General features: G+C 40.2%; 2 protein-coding genes and 1 long non-coding RNA gene across 5 annotated transcripts in view; 1 reads left to right on the plus strand and 2 right to left on the minus strand.

Annotated features, from left to right (window-relative positions):
* Positions 1 to 7256, minus strand: part of cpne5b (copine Vb) — a 64379-nt gene extending 57123 nt beyond the window's left edge. Inside the window, exons 1-2 of one of the 2 annotated variants that reach the window (XM_088389230.1) lie at positions 7098 to 7256; positions 6751 to 7023 (exon numbers count right to left, since the gene is read on the minus strand). In XM_088389230.1, coding sequence (XP_088245356.1) covers positions 6751 to 7023; positions 7098 to 7156 — 332 coding nt within the window. In that variant the 5' untranslated portion in view covers positions 7157 to 7256. Of the gene's footprint in view, positions 1 to 6750; positions 7024 to 7097 lie in introns of those variants that run through there. The other variant, XM_088389232.1, reaches the window with a different exon arrangement.
* Positions 7257 to 11302: 4046 nt separating this feature from the next.
* Positions 11303 to 12240, plus strand: LOC148390356 (uncharacterized). The gene is made up of 2 exons (XR_015861388.1): positions 11303 to 11479; positions 11563 to 12240. It is a non-coding gene; the product is annotated as an uncharacterized LOC148390356 (long non-coding RNA).
* Positions 12241 to 15554: 3314 nt separating this feature from the next.
* Positions 15555 to 21534, minus strand: part of kif21b (kinesin family member 21B) — a 38962-nt gene continuing 32982 nt past the window's right edge. The window contains exons 33-34 of one of the 2 annotated variants that reach the window (XM_088389717.1): positions 20370 to 20569; positions 15555 to 19064 (exon numbers count right to left, since the gene is read on the minus strand). In XM_088389717.1, coding sequence (XP_088245843.1) covers positions 19016 to 19064; positions 20370 to 20569 — 249 coding nt within the window. In that variant the 3' untranslated portion in view covers positions 15555 to 19015. Of the gene's footprint in view, positions 19065 to 19819; positions 19928 to 20369; positions 20570 to 21534 lie in introns of those variants that run through there. The other variant, XM_088389718.1, reaches the window with a different exon arrangement.

Genomic DNA, 21534 nt, shown 5'->3' on the forward strand with positions numbered 1-21534 from the left:
AGTTTTTCCAATTCTAAGTCTTATCAAATCAATTTTGGTTGAGAAAGTGCAAAGGTAAGATGTTCATTGAGCAATGATGTTTTCATTCAGCAATAACAGCCTGCCTCAAAAGGCAACGTGTTCCCCTCAAGGATATTTAAGCAAGAATGGAACATAAAAAGAAGATGATCCACACTCATCCACCTTGAAAAAGCTACGGTATGTCAGTGTGACAAAATGAAAGCGGGCCATGTGCATGGTAACAGTCATGACAGAGCTGGAAGAGGTGGGCACAATAATTACAAATAAAATGAGAGGAGGCGGCAGAAGAGAGAAAGAAAAAAAGGAAACTACAAGAGAGATGTAGAAGGAGCATGTGCACACACTGGGAAGGAAGTTTTGAAGTAAGCAATTTGTTTTTAGTGCTGGAGCCGCATGGAGGAGAGTGTACGGGGAAATTATGTAGCAGTACGATAACTGCTCAAAAAATTCACTCAGCTGTCGTTTCTGCTTCTTATGGCATCATATCGCTCTTTCAATATACAAATTAACTGATCAACAGATTCCTTTCGATTCTGTACACGGAACTAGTATCATCAATAATCCATTTTCCAGAGATTATGGATCAACCGACTATGCAGGAATTTAATTGAGAGCAACAATTCCACCTGCGTAACTGTAATGCTGGCATGACTTTAGTGTCAAATGGATGGTAGACCCAAGCAGGATCATTCCACCCCACCAGCTGTTGAATTATTCAGGGCAGAACTTCCTCTGGGGAGAATCCAAGTCAGTGTGCCAGACAGTCACAGTGAGCTCGCTGCCTGGCTTGGCGTGAAGGCTTAAGATCATCCCTTAAATTCCAGCGGGGGAAATTGTGTTACTGGCTGACACAACAAAGGTCAGGGGTCAGGAAGATGTGCACGGTGTATAATTAGGAGAGCAGCTAATTGTGCATTACTGATAGGTGAAATCAGTCAGCAGTGGTAATGTGGGTCGTAGGTCAAATTGTTGGTAGCTGATTAAGAAAAAAACAACAGTGAATACCGAAATCATTTGAAACTGCCCCAAAGTAATATCAGGTTTAAAATGCTTAGCATACATAAGTATAGCATAAGCACATTGTTATTTTTGGATTGATATAATTACAGTAAATCAAAAATGACATGCTGAGTTGAAAGAAATACTGAAAATTATCTAAGGCAAATTTGAGTACAGAAGTGCCTTGACATACGAGTGCCCAAGTTCTTTGAGTTATGAGCTGTCATTTAGTCAGTCTTTTGATTTGTGCTGCAAGCCAAAATGTCAGTGGAGTGAAAGTGCCACAATTTTTAATTAACTTTTAGAAAATGGTACAAACAGCAGCCTTGTTCCTGATGTCACCCATTAGGCCACACTCCTTTGGAGAGATTTTCAGATTTCATTGCACCCTCCACAGATTCAACAATCTGTGGCAGATGTAGATCGCAACATCATAATTTCCCCCCATCTTATTTACTTATTCATTTATTAATTATGTTCTTTTCTAACTGTCATTATCTATAGTATATTACTATAGTATATTATAGTGATTGTTGGACATAGGGGGCATTTTGCAATACTGTGCCTGCAAGCAAAAATTCTTGAAGGCACTGCTGGCTGATTTATTTGATTGCAAGATTAAAAGATGATAAACGTGAACGATTTTTCTTCCTGGAAAAAAAAACAACTTTTCTAAAGTGGGTCACATCTAAAAGCACAATAATCAGTAAAATGCAGTAGGAATCTGTGATCTTGTCTTATCTGAGGCTAAAACAAGAAAATTGCTTCTCACGTAAGTCTGATTTGTTTTACTCTGTAGCATAAATTAATTTGTTCCACAGTATATGACTACCTATAGAACCAGAGAACTAATGTACAGTACTGGGAAAGATTTCTAAATGGATAGAACTTGAGCAGTAGATATTCTCAAGGGATGAAGCAACATATGTAAATTTCACATAGTTTGCATGTTTCCATGGCAACTGCTGTGCATTAATCTGGATCACTTTTTTTTCCTGTGTAGTGACATAGGGAGCAAACAGATGGACAGACAAACTGGTGTATTAATTTTCTAACTCATTCTAGACTATGCTATAAAGCCAAAAGTGACCTATTCCTGTTTCGGGCTGACTTATGCACCACAGACACATGCAAACCTGGAATTAAAATGTGCTTTTTATGAGGCATAAGTGTAGCTGGTTGCAGATCACTACAGTAGTAAGAGCTTGCGTGGTGGTTTCCAATCTCGTGGTGGTGAAAAAAAGGGCAGGAGCTGATTGCTGTCTTTGGACTTCTTCCTCAGGGGATCATAAATGTGTCTAAAAGACAAATGTCACACCAGTAGAAAGCAAAGACTCCCCCTTAAACAAAATCTGAACTTGAATGAAAAAAAAAAATCTGAAACCGTGCATGGAATTTCCCTACATCAGAGTGGGAAATGTATTCATTGTTTTTTTTTCCAGCGGTTTGATTGAATTCAACAATAACTCTTATCAGCCATCATAAATAAAATTACAACCTTCTGAATGTAATAAGTAGAGGAAGCAAGACCCTAACACACAAACACACACACATTTTCCATTATCCATTTCCCCTCAGGGTGTCAGTGGCATTATAATCAAATACACTCATCTCACCCACACATTTTTTTTCGCATATCCAGCTTTGCTGTACCACACGGGACCATCTTGCTCAATCATCTCATCCTGCAAAAAGGGGCACACAGCCAAAGCTGAAATAGCAGCACAGACTCAGAATAGGCGCAGATACGCATCTGATCGAAGCCAGTTGTTGATCGCTGGCTATGAGATTCTAAATGACATTTGCATTGTCTTGGCTATTTGCAAAGCGGTGTCAAAATTAAAGCAGTTGTCATGTCATATCAATCATGCCACTTCACTTGTCACAAGTGATTACAGTAGAGTGTATGATATGTGTGACAATCTCTATCAATCAAAGAAAGTGGATTAATAAGAGTAGAAGTAAGGAGCAAACTACGAAAATATGTAACTATGCATTTTAACCACCCAAGATATAGCGAAAACCCAACGAATGTAAAATGGCTGAAGACTGTTAAGTGTTCTAACCACATGCTTTGAAGTCCAATTGCCTTATCCTGTTTATGTGCTATTTTTTTATACAAGCCCCCAAAACAAATCTTAATGGTATTATTGTTAAATCTAATATAAAATAATAATATTATATTATATATCTTATAATATACATGTTATTTATTTATATACTGTTTATATATACACTATTTATATATATAATTATAAATAAAATATTATAATATAATCCAATAGTAAATAATAATATTAAATTACTTCCAAACTTTATAACTTTATAAATCAGTGTGCCACCAAACATTTTTTGAAACGTGCTTCACTACTAGACTTGATTTTGAGTTGTGGTGTTTCCTTGGCTGGTGTGTCTTTGTCAGACAAAGATCATCGATCAAAACCTCTTCAACCTCTTTCCATCAATACTCATCTTGTCTCCTTCCTAAACAGCAACTACTTTCTGTTCAAAACAGCTTCTCTGGAGTTAATGTGCAGTAAGACAAACTGAAGGCTTGATATATAGATTTGACATGTACGATTCCATCACAGAACAGATTAATGTTGTGGAAGCGGGAAGACGCTGACAGCTGAGCAGTGTTACTGACAGACCCGGGAGGGGGATTATCGGATGCAAAACTCAACATAAGAATCAGTGTCTTTCTGTTGTCATCATGCATACGATTGAAAGGAGGCTGCGGAATGTTTTAGTGGGACGTTTGCTGCTATGTAAGACTGTTCAACATAATTTGTCAGTTTTTTGCCACAAACTTTTCCTTAGCGTGTAGTGGCCAGATGTGCTTTCAAAGATCTAGCAAATCTGGTGTTTTAATTTAAACCACCGGGGAGCAGAACAAAAAGAAAATGCGCATTCATATTTAATGGGGAAGCATTGAGTCGCCTTTGTACCGTAACCATGTTGCTGCAGCAGCTAGTGTGGTACAGGAAGAATCCAACTAATGAGGTTTGTGATCAGAAGGATGAGAGAAGGAAAGAAAGTCTAAAAAGTTGGAGGTGGCAGGTGTGAAGAGTTCCTGGCCACTTCACACATTCCAGCTCTCGAACACCAAGACATCGTGGTAGGGAAATGTTTTTTTTTTTTTTTTTTTTTTTAAATAGGCTGACCCATTCTTGTAGATTTAATGCGACAAAAGAAATTAAATAAAAACAATGTTTTAAATTTCCCAATTCCCTTCTGGACACTGAAGAGCTTTTTCTCTTGGCTTCTATGGGTGTACCTAATATTGTGACTGCACAGATCACAAGCAGCTGTGATGCATTTCAAATGTGTTACTTTGCAGATATACTGTAGATCGTTTGGGTGTTTCTTTCTCTACGGTTAATTAGCACCAGGGATCTCTTGATGGTGCAGGAAATATTCCCACCAGAAGTGCTTTAACCTAAAGAGATGTGATGTGAAAGCGAGTGAGGGGGCTGAGAATGATGATAAGCCTTGGCTCTGGATCTCCCGGGGGCTTTTCTACACCGAATGTCCCAGATTCATAAAGGCACCTATCCGAGGCGGAAACCAGGCTTGTCATAAACTCAAATCCATATGCAAATGTCGACCATCCCGATATTTAGCACAGGAATTTAATCAAAGCCGTGTGACGCTTGCATGAAGGAAACAAGTGGAGAAATTCCACATCCCGCCCCTCTTGGGGAAACATGTCGCTGAAGAACAGAATATATGGTTAAAAAGTGTGACGAGCGCCATCCCCCAATTAGAGGAAGATTTATCAGCTATGAGATCAATCTTCCGCATCCCGAGGAGCTTGATTGTGATTAGGTGTCAAGAAAAAAACAATCCATGACAGTAATGGCTTGATTGGCTCTGCTTTGCATTCACGCAACTTGGAAGCATAGCTTGTTGACAAATCAAGATAGCCACGTACAATTGGACTCATGGGATTACTGCCTTATATAAAACACCATACGTTTATTTGCTAAAACACATCTTGGCATCATTATTAAATTATCGTGGAAATAATCAATTTCATGATTTGTGTTATACAAAATGACAGAAATATAATTATTCCAATGCAACACAGTGCTTCACATTGAACAATGGGATTGGAAACAAATAAATTTACAAAGGCAGGAAAGTAAGAGTCAAAAATCAGTTGAAAGCCAAAGAATCTTCAAACAAGTTTGAAAAATGGATGGTGAGTTGGGTTTGCTTAACATTCAAGGGAATGACCAGCAACAGAAAGGCTCCTCTGAGGCTCCTTCCGGGAGCATCTGGTCTGTGGACCTGATGCACCAAGTGGGTGGAGACTTTAGCTGAACTAACGCCGTAGGAATAAAAAATATCATTTGATGTCATAGGAATATAATCCACTAAATAAATACCACAATGTACATCCACCCTGGCTTGAAGACCACTAAATTCCTCCTATTATTTCCGTTGATCCTCCTTATCCCCTGTCCACCCACTTTCTCCGCCACTGGTCCTGATAACATGTTGTCAAAAGAAAGCTGTGTCATTTGTAATGAGGGCTATTAACCAAAACAGGCAGCAGCTATCATCAAGCTTCCAGACCTCGCTGAGAACATGACACAAATGCGTGTGAATCCTTTCTTCACAAACGTGACTCATACTTCATTGACGCAGAAGTTTTGAGATGACTGAATGACATATTGTAGCGGCACTTTTGTTCAGCTCGTGCTATGTCAAGAATGGGCAGGTAGGGCAAGGCCACCTGGAATAGAATAGTAGGTATCAAGATGCATTCTTGTTTTGCATTCTCCAGCATATGGGCCCACCTATTCGCTTGCCCCGCCCCCCATCCCTCCATTATATGACAGTGTGTTTCAAATGTGTATGATTTATTTATCACTTAAAGTCAGATTACAGCAGCAAATGTACTTTCATGATTTATCGCCTTTTTGCTTCATCTCACAATCACATCCATGAGCAGAAAAAAAGGGTCATCTTCTATGATTGTCACTCAAAGTGTCTGAATACTGCTTAATTCTGCAATCAGAAATAATGCATTCAAAATCAAAACTCTTTCATTGAAGCCTTGCAACTCTCCATTCCTTTTTATTTAGTGGATCATTAAAGCCACGAGTTCGTCCACTAATTAAAATGAAATACTTTCCTTTTTTTTTCTCCCTCTCTTTTTCTCTTTGCTGGAAGATGTGCGTGGCACAGAGCGCACTGTGTGTCAGACAGTACATCAATAATGCATACACAGCTCAAACTGGCTCGCTTGAATGGCTCAACAACCTAAAAACCCAGCATGAAAAGATGTGCAAGTGTGTGCGTGTATATGTGTGTGTGATAAGGCGCTGAGAGCCTTGACTTTCTAAACCTTTTGAATATTGAATGCAAAATGTGACTATTTTACCTGTGCAAGTGTTAAGTTTGGCAAATTTCTTTTCTGACTTCATATTTAACAGTTTGCTAAGAGTGATTGATGAAAGCTGTAGGATAGCAAACAGGTCAGGGGAAAATATTGCAGTGCAAACATTTATTAATCTCAGATTAAATTGAGGTTCAATTTTCATTTTTGGTGTCAAGTCTCTCCCTCACAGCTCTTTTAAGTCCATTTGCCATGTTTAAGGTACAAAAAAAGAATCGAAAGAATTCAAGGCAAAAGTCCGACAATGGGTGCGGCACCTTTTGCGCAACTTTCCCCCCCGAGTTGTCACCCCCCGCCCCCCTCACACCACCACGGAGACTCACCTGCAAGAAACGGTGACTTCCACCTTGGTGGCGGGGATGTTGCCGGTGATTGGGTCGAAGTCGTACACGGATGACAGGTCCTCCAGCTTGTCCATGACTTCCCTCTCCATCACGTCCATCTCGAGAGCGCGCGGTGGCTCCGGTCGGATCCGGGAGGCGCACAGCCTGGCCCCGATGGAGCGGGTTGAGTCTCCACCGACTCCGGAGACCAGATCAGAGACCAGGTGGCCTCCGGTCCGACTCGGTGAGGCAGCCACTTCAGACACGTTGAGGCTGGAGACGAAAGTGAGGAAATAAGCTGATGAACACCCGCGAAGTCAGCCGTGCAGTTGGTTATGTGTCCATACAGCCGGGGAAGTTTTGATGAAGACAGTTCTTCTCCTCCTCTGTGTGCACAGTGGAGCATGTGGAGAGGAAAGGCAGCAGATGCACTCAAACGTATCCGTCCTCCTCCGTGAATGAATCACACTCAAGTGTTGGCGACCCTGCCCATGCAAGGCTCACTGCTGGCTGTTGAGAGTGCATGCGCGCGCGACAGTGATTCGGTTACGCACGGATTCTCTTTGACGAGTTGCCGTGATTGCAAAAAACGATAAGAGTGGCAAAGATTTGGAATCAATAATAGGCTTGTCAAAGTTTAGTTTCAAAAGGGATTTCCCACTGACTTAAGATGATAAAAATCGAAATATTTACGATCTTAATGGCTTTGTACCTGTTTTTTGTTTAGGGGGGAGTTGTATAGATATTAAATTTTATTTTCAACTATTGTGTATTTAAACTAATTATACATAATCCACTACAATAAGCTAAATAATCAAATAAAGGCATCTTCAAAATTCCCACAACAATGGAGTACAATGTAGTTAAACAAGGTAAGCTAAATGTTTGCCTATAGACTAGAATAACTGCCCAAGCATTTCAAAATTGCTGTTACAAAATCACTCCAAAAATATATCCATTAATGTGCTTGCTAAAAATGAAGTGTTTTCACTTTATCTCTGTCATGGTATATGTGGCCCGCGAAAACGAATTGTGCATCAAATTCGTGTCATTACTAGAATTGCAAATTGTCTTCACTTTTAATATCTTTTTCTTTTTTTTTTTAATATTTGACCAGTTTTTACTCGAGTTATTTGTCAGTTTGTTTTGTCGCTTTTACTGTATATAATATGAGGTACTCATACATTTATTTGGGTTGACAGTCATAATGGCCCTCCGAAAGAAGCTATGACTACAATGCGACCCGCGAAAAAAATGAGTTTGACACCCCTGGTCCATGCGATAAATTGCATACCACTCTCACAATAACAAAGATTTTGTTACATTAATATATTTATCTAAAAGCATCAACCAAGACTAAAGTTCCACATGTTTGTACCACAGGAGAAATTAGCACGCCCTTTTAACAAGTGCAGTTACCAATTAATATATGCTGGCTGAGGTAAAATCAATATTAATTACACGGAGGGGAATTACATATTTAATGGCGTGCATCCATCATTGGCCAGTTGTTTGCGGCTCAGACTTTCGACACGATAAACTATTGCAATAAAAATGCAAAACTGGTGCGAGCGCCTGCCAACAATCAGATGGCTTTGTCATATTGGACTAAATACACTTCCCAAATGCATCCAGGCAGTCGGCATGTAGCCTTTGTTAAATCACTCACTCGCAATCTCATATGGTGAAACATCACATTTGGAGGACTACGGTGAGCCCAGCTGGCATTTTCGGTTTCATATGTCACACCACACATCCGTAGTTTGTCTCGCTTCCTTCATTGCTGACACGCACAGTCTCAAGCAGCTTTGCACACTTTTCACTCAGAAATGGATAAAAAGCACATGGCTTCCCTGCAATAAGCATCTATAGTTGTCTGGATTCTGAAAATCAATTTATGCCGGCAAAGGATGCTTCTGCCCACACAACCCCTCAGCTTAACATCAGCAGCACGCACACACAAACACATAAAAGCAATTTATCTTCTTCCATGTCACTGAACCCATAAAAAGCTACACACATGTCTACCTGCACACTCTTTCCTTTGATTCATATATTTGGATGGTTTTATGTAGATTGCGCAAATAAACGCCGAGATTCCATGGGCTGGCAGGGCAATAAAGAGGAATGTGAACAGAAAGACCTTCTGAATGGCAATTATCTACAGTACATTCACGGCAGGGGGAAAAAAACACTTAAATAAAGCAATTAACAGCTTATTATAGAAAAACAGAATGGCAAAAGGCAGATGCCGATTCCCAAAGGGAGTCACAGCATAGCAGTTGTGTTGTGTAATCGATCATACACATCAACAAAATGTCGGATTGCTCCGTTAAATGCTTTTGCTCTAGCCAATGGAGATGGCGCAGGATGTGGTCAATGCTTTGAGCTGGTGGTGACATTAATAACACCGTAGGGGATTCAAATGCCGCCTTCCTTTCATCTCTATCTATCACCCCTGTTTCCTCCTTCCTGTAGTTTAGTAAGTGCTAATTACTATGTTTAAAGTTTTCTTGTGTCATGCTGGCCAAAACACTGTCTTTTTCCAAGGCTAGAAATAGAATCATGTTCTGCAGAGCAAGATAAAGTATGTGATCTTTATTTTAGCGGCTTTAGCCATGGACATACTGTACAAATGTTTTCGATGAAGCATTTTGGGCAGATAAGCTTTGAAGAGTAATCTAAATCATACAGAGAAACTCAAAAGCAATTACAAAAAGAGGTTGTTTAGACTAGTGCGAGGCAGGGTGGAAAATGTGACGTCAGGCATGGTCATTAAACCTAATTGTCTAGCTGCGGTCAACAAAAAGGTAACAGAAGAGTAATTTTCTGGTGAGCCTTCAAAGCTTTTCAAATGTCTTTGGCAATGCTCACCAAAAAAATATCCAAAACGTTCTCGAAGCAAAATTAGAGTATGTAGAACAGTGTTCCCCAATTTTTATTTAACCAGAGACATATTTTATATCAAGAAAATGTCACAGCACACCCTTGGGCTAAAACGTCGCAAACATATTTTCTTCTCACAAATTGACTGTTTGAAAGCTAAACCTGTTTAGTCAAACACAAAGCTATTATACAAGCCCGCTGCTTTCAAATGTAGACACAGTCTGACAGCTTGCCCCCCCACCCCGCTCCAATTGTATAACACAGGCCGATCTCAACATTTCATACACACTGTATACTTGAAAAGTTTGTTTCTGTGAAGTCCATCTAAAAGTCGGATCCCCGTTGCTTGACGAAGAACCTCAGTGGTGACGTGCAAACAAACGCGGGGTTTTCTAAATCTCCTTTCAATGGGGCCACACGACATCCACCCCCTCCCTCACCCCCCCAGGATGCAATCCCGCTCAGCGGTGCTGTTGTTTAATCCAGAATCAAACGACTCCTGAGGTGGCTAACATGAAAGAGAAACATTTTCTGAATGGTTACCCAGTGACTGGTAAGCAAACAGAAGGGAATTACGCTCACGCACAGTATGCATGCAATATTTATAGGAGGGAATGTGACTGATTGACTGGCTAGGAGCCCGGTACTCCCTCAGACTGCAGCAGTGCACATTTAAGCAGTGTGAGGCTGGATGAATGAAGAATAACAGCCACTGACATGTAAAAGATAATCGGGAAGTCTTGATTCCAACTTGATCACAAGTGAATTGAGCTTTTCTCAAACCTTTCTGATGCAGTATGAAGAGCAGTTGTTGTCTCTTACCATAAACTGATAATGAGTTAAGATGCTAGCTGCATGTGGAGGCTATTACCACCAATAAATGAACAGCATTTAGTGCAAATTGACCTCTGGGGACTGGTTAGAATGCTCCAGAGTTATTTGCGGCAGTGGCTGCTTTGAGTCACCACTGGCATTCAAATTGATTACAGCAGGGATGGGCAACTTAAATTCTAGCGAGGCCACAAAGGACCACGCACCTCCTAAGAAGGCATTTCATTCTAAATTTTAATATTTCATTCCTTATGTGCCAAAAATCATTTCACCTACCGTATTTTCCGGACTATAAGGCGCACCTAAAAACCTAAAATTTTCTCTAAAGCCAACAGTGTGCCTTATAGTCCGGTGCGCCTTATATATGGACCAAATTCCTCAATTTAAACTGGCCCGAAGCATTATGTCATGAAATCAATCATAAGTGGCCCGCTGAAGACTATGAATCATGACTCAAAAAGACTATGGACTAAAAAAATTTCAAAATGAAAGCAACAATGTCAGCTTAAATAAACAGTTATTTGTTTTTTTAATTTGGTGGAGTCAATTAAATCAGTTTCAATTTTGTGTGAATAGAAAGAAACAATTGAATTCTGAGCAGTCATTCTGTATCTGAAATGGAACGTGTTCAACGACTAGCTTGTCAATATTGGAAGCACGTTTTTCCTCCCTGCTTATCACTGCATGTAATCACAACTGAAGCGCCAATGAATATGCATCTCGGTGTGTTTAATACAACTGATACGGTCAACCACTTGGCTTCAGACGTGTCCCGGCAAGAATAGGAGCTTCTTTTTTTTTCCATCAAGTCACTCAACAAAATTTTAGATAAGGAATGTTCCAATATCCCCGTGTTGGTATTTTGAAGGTAGCACAGATCAAGTGGGCTCATAAATAAGATAAGGTTGGTAATGTTTGATGATAGGATGATGGCTCAAAGGTCAAAGTCTGCTTTTTGATCCACCTTCACGTTTCACCCGTATTTTTCAGAGTGAGTTGAAATCTTTTACCGGTGAGTGTTTTATTGCACTTCTTCATTTCTAAGTTGGCATGTTAAATCCAAAGAGGTTTTCTTACCGGGTGTTGCCTCTTTAGCGTCATGGTGGAGCTGGCTTTCTACCCAGGGGTGGCGCTTATGTACTTTTTTGCGGTGATGAACGCCACCAAGTCGGATCGTATCGAGTTGGATGAGCGGGCGTCCGTCAACGTCTTCTGTCTCTTTGTATTGATGCAGCCACTGTGTTTGGTGTTTGGGGGGTACACCGGCATGGCCACGTACCTCCTCACCGCACTGGTCTCCTACAACTTCCTGCCATGGAAGAAGACCAAAAAGACGGGGAAAGAACCAAAGAAGACAAAGTGAACAAAAATACATTTTGGTTACAGTGAGTTGACTGACAGGAAAAATGTCTTAATGCTTATTTGCTTTGTGATGTATAATTTGTTGGTCTGGTTAGAAAAAAAGCACAGTATTTTCTGATGAGAATATTTTTTTCAAGCAGATAAAATTATGGTTAAATAAAACTTGTATTGTCACATAAAGTGCTTTTTAAGTTTCTCTATGTTCACTAGAAAAATCCTGAATTTTTTACTCATTTTTGGTCTCATTTATCACATCAATTTGACATTGGAACAAACATTTTATCAATAAACATTTGAAGGTTTGTCACATTGTACCTGAGCACAATATATAATTGTGCTGCTCATCCCACAAATGCGTGTATCCTCCATATGTTGCGTCATTGAAAAGAAAATAAACTGGCTTTCTGAGAATCATTCTTTCAAGTTGTGAAAATAACCTCCCCCGGGAAACATCTTGTTCTATCCTTGTTGAATGTGTAGTTTTGAATTGTAACTATGGTCATAAGTGCATTTCTGTGTGTGTGTGTGTGTGTGTGTGTGTGTGTGTGTGTGCGTGTGTGTACGTTAGTGATGAAAAAACCTGGAAACATTTGAAAAAAAGAACAATCTGGCTAGCAGTCTTTGGCTCTCCTCCATATACATGCAGATGTGTTCACAATCTGAAAATGGGAATATTTGTGCAGACATTTAAGACACCCTCCACCCTTAAAATCCTCTTCGGGGGTCATTTACGCTCCCCGAATGATTTGTTTCAGTCAAATGGTGATTTATAGCACCAAAGCATATACCAGCACGGTTGTTTTTGTAATATATTGTTTTCCGTTGAGGTTATGTAGAACTACGGGAAAATTATGAATCATTTGGCAATGTTTACCCTTTCTTTTATGGCAGTAAATGTGAGGCATATTCTCATTTACCCTCCTAATTGGCACATCAGCAAGGCTGCCTTCTGCATCATCCATTATTTAAAGCAGAATAAATATTCACGGCCCTCAGGTATACTGCTCATTTATTGCTCTTTCCACAAGTCTGCTCATTTTTCCCCCTCACAAGGTCCTTTTAGCTGAATTACTTGCCTTGGTTGCTCACCATCTGTCAAGCTCACCGCATCTCCTCAAGCCGCTTTGTTTGCCGCCAATTAGCAAGTTCTTGGCTTTATGTCGGAGGTGGACTTTCTGGAGGTGCTCTCATCTTCCCTATGAAGGGCATGAAAAAGAATGGAAGCGTTAATGGTCACGGCAGGATTGTTGTTTTTACCAGGATGATCTACTTTCTTCGACTGTGCCGAATATCTCATGGCCTAACATGATAATGATTTTGCTACTATGATAAGAAAGTTGAAATATTACCAGCGGGAAACAAATTGGAGTAGGTAAACTGAAACATCAAGTGCTAGCAACAGCCATTTTTTTGCAATCCCTCCAGAATTATTCACTTTTTGATGGTGTCATCATCCAATGAAACTATCTTCAGCAAGCTTTTTTGTTTTATGGTAAACACGACAAGCGTGACAGAACCATTCTGAAAAGTAATTCACTTTTAGGCTGGGAAGAAACGCGGCCAAAATAGCTCTGCGTATCGACACAAATGATTCCTGACAAAGTGAAGGACATAAATGCATCGATTTAATTACATTGCTGCATGTTAAAGTGCATGGTGCCAAGTCTCGAGGGAGGTTGTAATGAGTTAACGTATTATCAGGCCAAAAGGTAGCACTACTGAAGATTTTGAGTTCTTGAATTGGAGCTGTCAGAACAAAAACTTTTCTTAATTTAGGAAATTAATTTATGTTCAGACAGCTACAACATGAACTTTGAACATTGAGAATGTGATTTTGTCAATCTGTGCAGGTTGAATCCTCGAGAGTCTTTGCACCGGTCCTTTTATTATTGCCATTTGCCGGTGTATCGCAACGGGACACAGTGATGGATGGGCAAGTGAGAACTTTCATTTCCAGTGATAACCACCATGTGTTATTAATGTTTACACTCACACACACATAAGCAGTGGCCATGTAAGGACTTTAATATTCACTGCAGGTATCTGCCTGAATTTACTCCTTACCTTGGCACGGTGATTGATGGCCCAACGAGGACATGGATCGGCATGGATCAGCAAGTAAGAGGCTTGGCTGAAATGTTGCATTGTAATCAAAGTGAGGAAGATACCGGAATTAAATTCCTAAAGGTTTTTTTCTTTATTATTATTTTTATGTGGGACGAGCAGATGGAACGCATCCTGCTGGGATGTGACGGCTGTGCCGCGTATATGGATATTTGTTTGTGACTGGCATTTTCAAATGGCTTTCGGCTCCACTGAGGCGTTAATGGCCGTCATACATCACACCGTCGGTGAGTCCCGTTGCGACTGTGGCAAGTGTTGCCCCGCACGAGTTAATGATCAGCGTTCGCAAAGGGAATGAAGATGTATTCTTTTCTTGGGAGTAAATCTTGACATATAGATAGTTGTGGGGGGGGGGGGGGGGGGGCGGTGTAGGGGGGGGGAGAACATGTGTCCATCTGTTATGTTTCCTTTTATTTGCAACAATTAGTCAGCATATTTATTTTGGGTTGTAATTGAATGCATTGAGGCTAATCAACCCATCTGGAAAGAATATAAAGTTAACAAATTTCAAGTTTAGTAAGTGCAAGGCAATTAGACTCTAGTCTTATCCTAATGTGTTAGCAAAGTTAAACGTGAAGTGTTTTGTTCTTGATAGAAAACATTTCTTTTATTTTAAATGCATGATGCAATTCCCCTTCTCCACACCTATGAGAATCTAGGTATGCTGATATGCAGACCAGAATCTTACCACCTTAGTGGAGGTCTGCGACGCTCCACTGGGTGCATTTTGCTTCTATTTAAAACCACTGACATAAATGCAGGCTGACAATTTGTGACATGGCGGAGAAAGGGAAGGAACGCTATTGATATTGAATATGAACATTCACCAGTAGCTTCTGAAAGAGGACGATGTCATGCATTGTTTCGGTAATTGATTTACAAATTAATATTTGCTTTGAATGAATGCTAACAAGTATTGACATTGTCTCAAGCTAATAAAGCAAAGCTAAGCCAACTGTTGTTCCATAAGTTGCAAATATCACGATTGGAACTACCTAAAACTTTTCCCATTATGTAATGCCACTATTTTGTTATTCCTGTTTTTGAAGTCAAGTGAAGGACATTCGCAAAGCAGTCCTGAAGCCACTCCTTAGATATCTTGATTGTGTACTTTGGGTTGTTATCCTGCTCAAAATTGAAATGTCACCTCATTCTTGAGGTCAGGAGCGCTTTGGAGCAGGTTTGTCAAGGATGTCTCTGTAAACTGACAAAAAAAAAAGGCCTTTGTGTTCACATAATAGCAAAATATTGCACATGATTAAAATGTGCCACTCTGACATATATTGGATTATTTTCAAGGAGATGGATGGTAAATTGTTTTAACCAGTTTTTTAATCATGTGCAAACAATGAACACATTTGTAGTAATTACATTCAAAAGATTTTCCCAGATGACATCCTGCTCCAGAGCGCTTTTGACCTCTGAAAATATGAAGTAATCTATTTTAGAATAAGAGATTGAAGACGTTCACTGTAGGCAATTCAGAGGTTGCCACGGCAATGACATAAATGTCTCCTTTCATTCTCAGGTTATCTTATTACATATTACTGCTTGAACACAAAGCATTGAAAAACAACTGAAAGTGGTTCCGACAAAGTCGATCACGTTTTGTTAACTTATTTATTGTGTTCAGGGAACGTTGTATTTGTCATTAAATATTTACTTACATTATATACACTGAAACATGTTTGTACATGGCTTGGTTCTCATGCATATTTTCATACATTAAAAAAAAAAAAAAAGACCTGTACACACATTTACACTCATTTGTAAGAATGAGTAGTCTGTGCAATTAAAAGGCACAAATGACCTTTGACCCTGCATTCATGTCACATCAAGTATTGATTTCACAGACATTGCAACGTATATTTGTACAAGAGATGTGTGACCGAGAGCTGGCGGCTAGCAGCAAAGAAGTAAGCAGCCCTCTTGATTGTGCGCAAATGCAATCCCGTCCCGAGGGCCGGGGGCCCAGATGATGAAAAGACTTCTCAGCCGTTAATGACCCAGCAAGATGAGATATCCGCAGACTTAAAACAGAATCCCAATTTGTAGGACGAAGCTTCAGCTACAAAGACATTGTGCTGGTGTAAGGCCCGTTGGCTGAGGCACAAGGCGCAAGTCGAGCTAGCGATTGAGCTTCTATTTCTTGATGGTGACACGATGGTCGGGCTGGGTGCTAATTGCTAATCGCAGGCGAGCGAATTGACAGTATTGCAGAGACCGATCACGGAATCAATTGAAATCTGATGGCAAGTCATTCTTACTTCCATGTTTGTTTGGGAGTAAAATGTTCCTTCCACTATTTGTTTTCCAGAGCCTATCCTTAATGATATTGAACTTTGGTAGAAAGTCCTTTTTTTTTTTTTTTTTTTTTTAAATCATAGCTGCATAGTGCCTCGAGCTGGTTAGAGGCTCAATTGTACCATTATGCATGGTAACAAATCTCTCATGAGATTTTTTTACTGTTCGTCTGCAAACACCTTTCTTCTTTTTTTCTTTTTATCGTAATAAAATGAATCAAGGTGCCAGTGGAAGACTGGACTTGCATGAACAAAGGTCTGCATGCAGCTCTCTCTACATTTACAACACAGGCAGACATAAGAGTCTTCCTATGTCAGCACATTTGATGAATAACAATAGAACCGTCTGCTGAAGATCTAAACAGGTACGTTCTTTGCACTGTATTTAGAACACGCAGTCTAAGACTATGTTTCATACAGTACATTTGTGGACTATTCACAACAGTGGCCAGTGGCTACTATTTTAAAAAAAAACATTTAAGGCCTAACTTTCAGAGTATGAAAGAGTATTAGTATTTTCAGTCTGAGATTGGCTGTCTGAAGAAAGTCAGTTTGCAAACATGAAAGTTATGGCATGACTATTTACACAACGTCAAGCGGTAAACTGTCATTGAACAAACCTTTCTTTAGAACCAGGCACAAACTTTGAAGGGAATGATGGCCAGATTAAAAAATGATCTTGAAGGGAAGGAAAAGCGATGACTTTGAAATCTATCCAGTGTGATACCGTGGCGAATTGGATGCAGGTGTTAAGCACTGAGGCTGATCATTCCAAACTGCAATCTCCTTTCTCAGATGTGCAATCATTCAGTTAGTACCATGAAAATTGTGTGTTTAGGTAGGGGGCCACTCACAGTGAGATCCTCTTCTCTCCAGGTATGACCTAGAAATATGAAAAGTGGCAAATGGCTTTGATTGGCTAATTGGCACAGACTAAAATACAGTAACGCCAACGCTGGAAGCCAAATCCTATATAAATCCTCCACTGATTTACACAACAAATTGTGAAAACCTATTTTTAAGATTTTTACAGCAGAGCAAGACTACACAGAAAAGTGTATAGATAAAAAATGAAAATGTAGAAGTAGTATGAACAGGGTGATACGGTTAAGAGCACGCTTTTACACAAACAAGGCATTTTGAAGAAAAAAAAAAAAGCAGCCCAAAACAATCACATCAAGTGATGACAAACTAAAATGATCCTTCAACCTGTACCTGAGTTGCTCCACATAGAAAACAAAATATAGAAACCAACAACACGTCTGGCAGTGACGCAGGTCCACATACTTTCACTGATAAAAACAAACAAATTGCTTTTGGAGTGTTTCAGCAGCGTGTGAAACTAGTTTGGACTGCAAAAAATTCAGTGTAACACATCCTTGCATCATTTTAAAGAATTTGTGTCATGTACAGGGTGCAGAAGCTTGGGCTTGGGGGATTTGGCTTATTTTGATTGCTTGAAGAATCATGTCCAAATTAGGTGTTCTACAACAACAAACAAGGAAATCCAGTGGTCATTAATTCTGCAATCAGTGTGGGTAAGAAATGTGTTCCGACTCTTTAATGGAGCAACTGAAGTGTGGAGGGAGATTTCAGAATCCCTCTCAGTTGTGACCTGCTTTCCAGCAAAAAAATCTCCTCCGCAGAGCAGCCGGGAGAAATGTGACAGCGCTAATCAAATTAGCTTCACACACACTTTCACTTGCCGGGAAAAGGGGGAAAGCAGAAAGCAGATTTCCACCTCTGCTGTCAGAGGTGGAGATCTGCCATCCTTCTCGGTTTTTCAGGTTCTGTGTTACTCCTCGTATGTGTGAACAAAGTGTGATTTGGTTGGATTTGTTACATTTTGCACATGTCGTGAGTAGGCTCAATTGGTCATTCTCTCCTTGGAAGAGCGACATCAAGTACAGCGGAACCTCTGGAAATGAACGCCCTAATTCCGAAGACTCCGGGGGGGGGCATGTGGGGGCTGGGACTCATCTGCGGTCGTCTGCGGGGGGTGTTTCGTATTTCTGCTGTCGTCCGGACTTTTTGCACAAGATAATGAAGTCTAGTGAGCTCCTCCAGGGGTAGTATCACCTCGCTTGTGCTACTGGATGTGTGCTTTTCTGTTTGCAAGGTCAGCACAAGACAGGCTGAGCCAACAGAGGGCACATTTGCAGACATAAAGAGCCAGACAAATCCAGCACCAGATTTTTGTGCAAAGAGACCCATAAAAGTGTTCTCGCCCACTTGGAAAGCACAGTCCGAAAAACAAATGAGGTAGGGAAAATGAAAATGAAACACTACTTGTTGATCAGCACAGAAAGTCAGTGACATAAATAATTAAGAGAAAAATCTGGGGCAAAAATTGAGATGTCTTGTTGTGTAACAGCTTGATAAAAATGATGAAAAAAGACAATAATCTTTTTTCTTTTTTTCTGGGAAACTCAAGGTGTTTACACAGATGTTCCGTGACGTATTCTGCTTTTCAATCTCCTCAAGAAACAGGGGAAGAGCACGGCACTCATCATTTCGTTATGATGAGAGAAATCGTGCTGCCAGCAGCGTCTGCAAGATGCATTTGCCTTGTCCGAGTGGCATCAAGACAAATGGCACTTATAAATTTCAATCGGAAAAAACAAAAACATGAAAGGAACAATTGTTTATCTTGTCCTTCAGGGAAATGTTCCGTTTTTCACAGTGACAAATAAAAGTGGGATTGCCTCGGTGGTGGAAGTGAGGTCACAGATCACAACCGCCGTCCGTCACTTGTGTTGTCACCTCTTTCTCCACACCTTTGACAGCCAGATCTTCACCGTCTTGTCACTGCAGAGAGACACGGTGGAGGAGGGAGAGAGATGTGGGGTGTTTTCACAAAAGGGAGGGGAGGGGAGCAAAGGAAGTCAGGAAAACACAAGAGATAAATAACATCAGTGAGGTCTCCATAGAGAGACACACACACACACACACGCGCGTTTGCTTTTTTCCACTTTTCAAAAGCTATTTTCAAGCTGATAACTGAAAGTTGCTTTCATACCAAAGTCAATGTTGTCAATTGTCTTCATCACCCACTTTATGAAATTCATGTGCGCTTATGAGGCTGACTTCACAGTTGCCAAGTTTGGTTTTGTTAGAACAAACTAAAAACGCAATCATCTAAACTTGGAGGCTCAAAAGTTGCCCTAAAGTCATTTCTGTTACAACTATGAAACTTCACGGCTGCACTAGACAAGTGTTATTTTAGTCCATATTTTTCTGGTTATAAATTGGAATTTACTTTAAAGACAAAATTTGGCGTCTGTAGAAGAATGGTGATAATTCTAGATAATTGATAGGGAAAGATGGGCTGACAATAGTAATTAGTTTGGAGCGGAAAAGAATTCATGTGTGCCAGAGGGATGTTCAACCCTTTGCAGTTCATTGTTTTACTGCACGGATTGTATCACTTGTTTTCTATACAGCAGCAGAAACCTTTTTCATAATGACAGGAGAGCAGAAATAGGCCAATGAAAATGAAGGTGACAGAAAAGTACTAGGGAAGGAAAAGGAAAGGATAAGAAAGTACCAGAGGAAGGAAGGAAAGTGCTAATCATGGGAGGCTGGTGGCTCGGCCCTTGATGGCGAGGACCCGGCGAGGAAGACACGGGGTCAAGCCGGGCACATAGTTCCATAATTTCACTCTGCAATCACTGGCGGTGCCATTTTGAGACAAACGCATTGTTGTCCGGTAGGATCATAGTGGCGGTAAGATGGAGGAGGACAACGAGGGGGGAAGCAGAGGGAGGAAAAGTCAGTCAAGATGGTTCCGCACATGAGGGGGGCATTTTTACAAAATTATCATCATTTTACCTCTAATCAACATTTAAGAAACTACTCATTTAAGAAACTTCTTTCACACTGAGTTTGACACCAAGAAGACCAATGATTTTCATTTTATGACCATTTTTTTTTTTAAATCTCATTATTTCTCACTGGGAGATTTATCTGTCCAGCTGTGCAGAGTAAGGGGGCACCCTTTGAACGTAAGCTTCAGTCGCAAAAAATAGGTCCTTTCCCAACAGAGTTGATTAATTGCATACTGTGGTAGCCCCTGAGTGAGATTCATGGTAGTGCAGAAGCAACCCAAGTTACCTGGACGCAGTAAAAATCTGCTTGGAGTTGGTACATATGGCATTAATAGGGCTGTCGTGTGCTTTGACTTCTCCTATGGGAGTGAAGTTGTCGACGTTCCACACCTTCAGCATGCCACCCCGACAGCCGCTGAGCAGCAATGGCCTTGCCGGGACGTAAGCCAGGGCGCACACCCAGTCTTTGTGGGCGATGGGGATTTGCTGTTGAGTGAAGGGAGAGAGATGCTGAGTCAACAAAAGGGAAACGTTCTCAATTTAGCACCATTCAGTCAAGAAACATGAGCTGCCTTGTGTATGAGAAGTGACTCCCAATGACACAAACCTCAAAGTACCTGGTGATTAAAAAGAGAATTGCAGCAGCTAATAATTACGATACGAAGCTTTTTTATTTGTGCCCTGTTAAACCATGTCAGTGCTCAAGTGGCAAACTTTCTTGTTTCAAATACTCGACAAATGGGCACATTTAAAAGTATGACAAAACAAAATAGTTTTTTTTTCCATGCAAAGAAAAGTTAAAAAATGAAATACAATGAAAGAAATCTAATATTCCACTCTACAAAGACAACCTGTGATCTGTCGGTGTGCTTTTTCTTTCTCCAGCCCTCTCTTGCTCTCTAATTTCCCTCATGCGTTCTTCTCTGCATGGTCTCACATATTGTTTGGAACAAACTACCACATGCTGACAAAAATACCTGGCAAATGGTATGAATGTAGATATAATACCTTCCCCGGGGAGCTTTTAAGTAAAACCCTAACCATGCCTGAGCTCAAAATGGAACTAGATACAAACAAATAAAATGCAGACTTGAAGGAAAATGGACTTTTGCTTTTATATGTACATAATATAGTTGAGTCTCTATGGAGCTCTTGCCATTTCATAAAGCATGAATGTAAGCAATGAATTAGGTTTTGTTGTTGGCTCCTTTGTGCAAATGTGATTCTTTTTTAACTTTTGTGTATTCTGACCTTTGTGTTGACAATATAGTGGTTCAAATGCTGTTTTGCGTGACATCATACAAACGTATAACAGTAAAAATTTTAAAAAGCAAGATTCAACAGTCACACAAATGCTAATGTAAAACATTGCCCGTAAATTGCGGTGTATTTCTCTAAATGACAATGACGCATTGAGATGTGAAGTGAATTCAAACTACTGCGTACGGTAT

The sequence above is a fragment of the Syngnathus floridae genome, chromosome 11 (assembly GCF_059516105.1).
Source record: "Syngnathus floridae isolate MCC-2025c chromosome 11, RoL_Sflo_1.0, whole genome shotgun sequence".
Lineage (NCBI taxonomy): Eukaryota > Metazoa > Chordata > Actinopteri > Syngnathiformes > Syngnathidae > Syngnathus > Syngnathus floridae.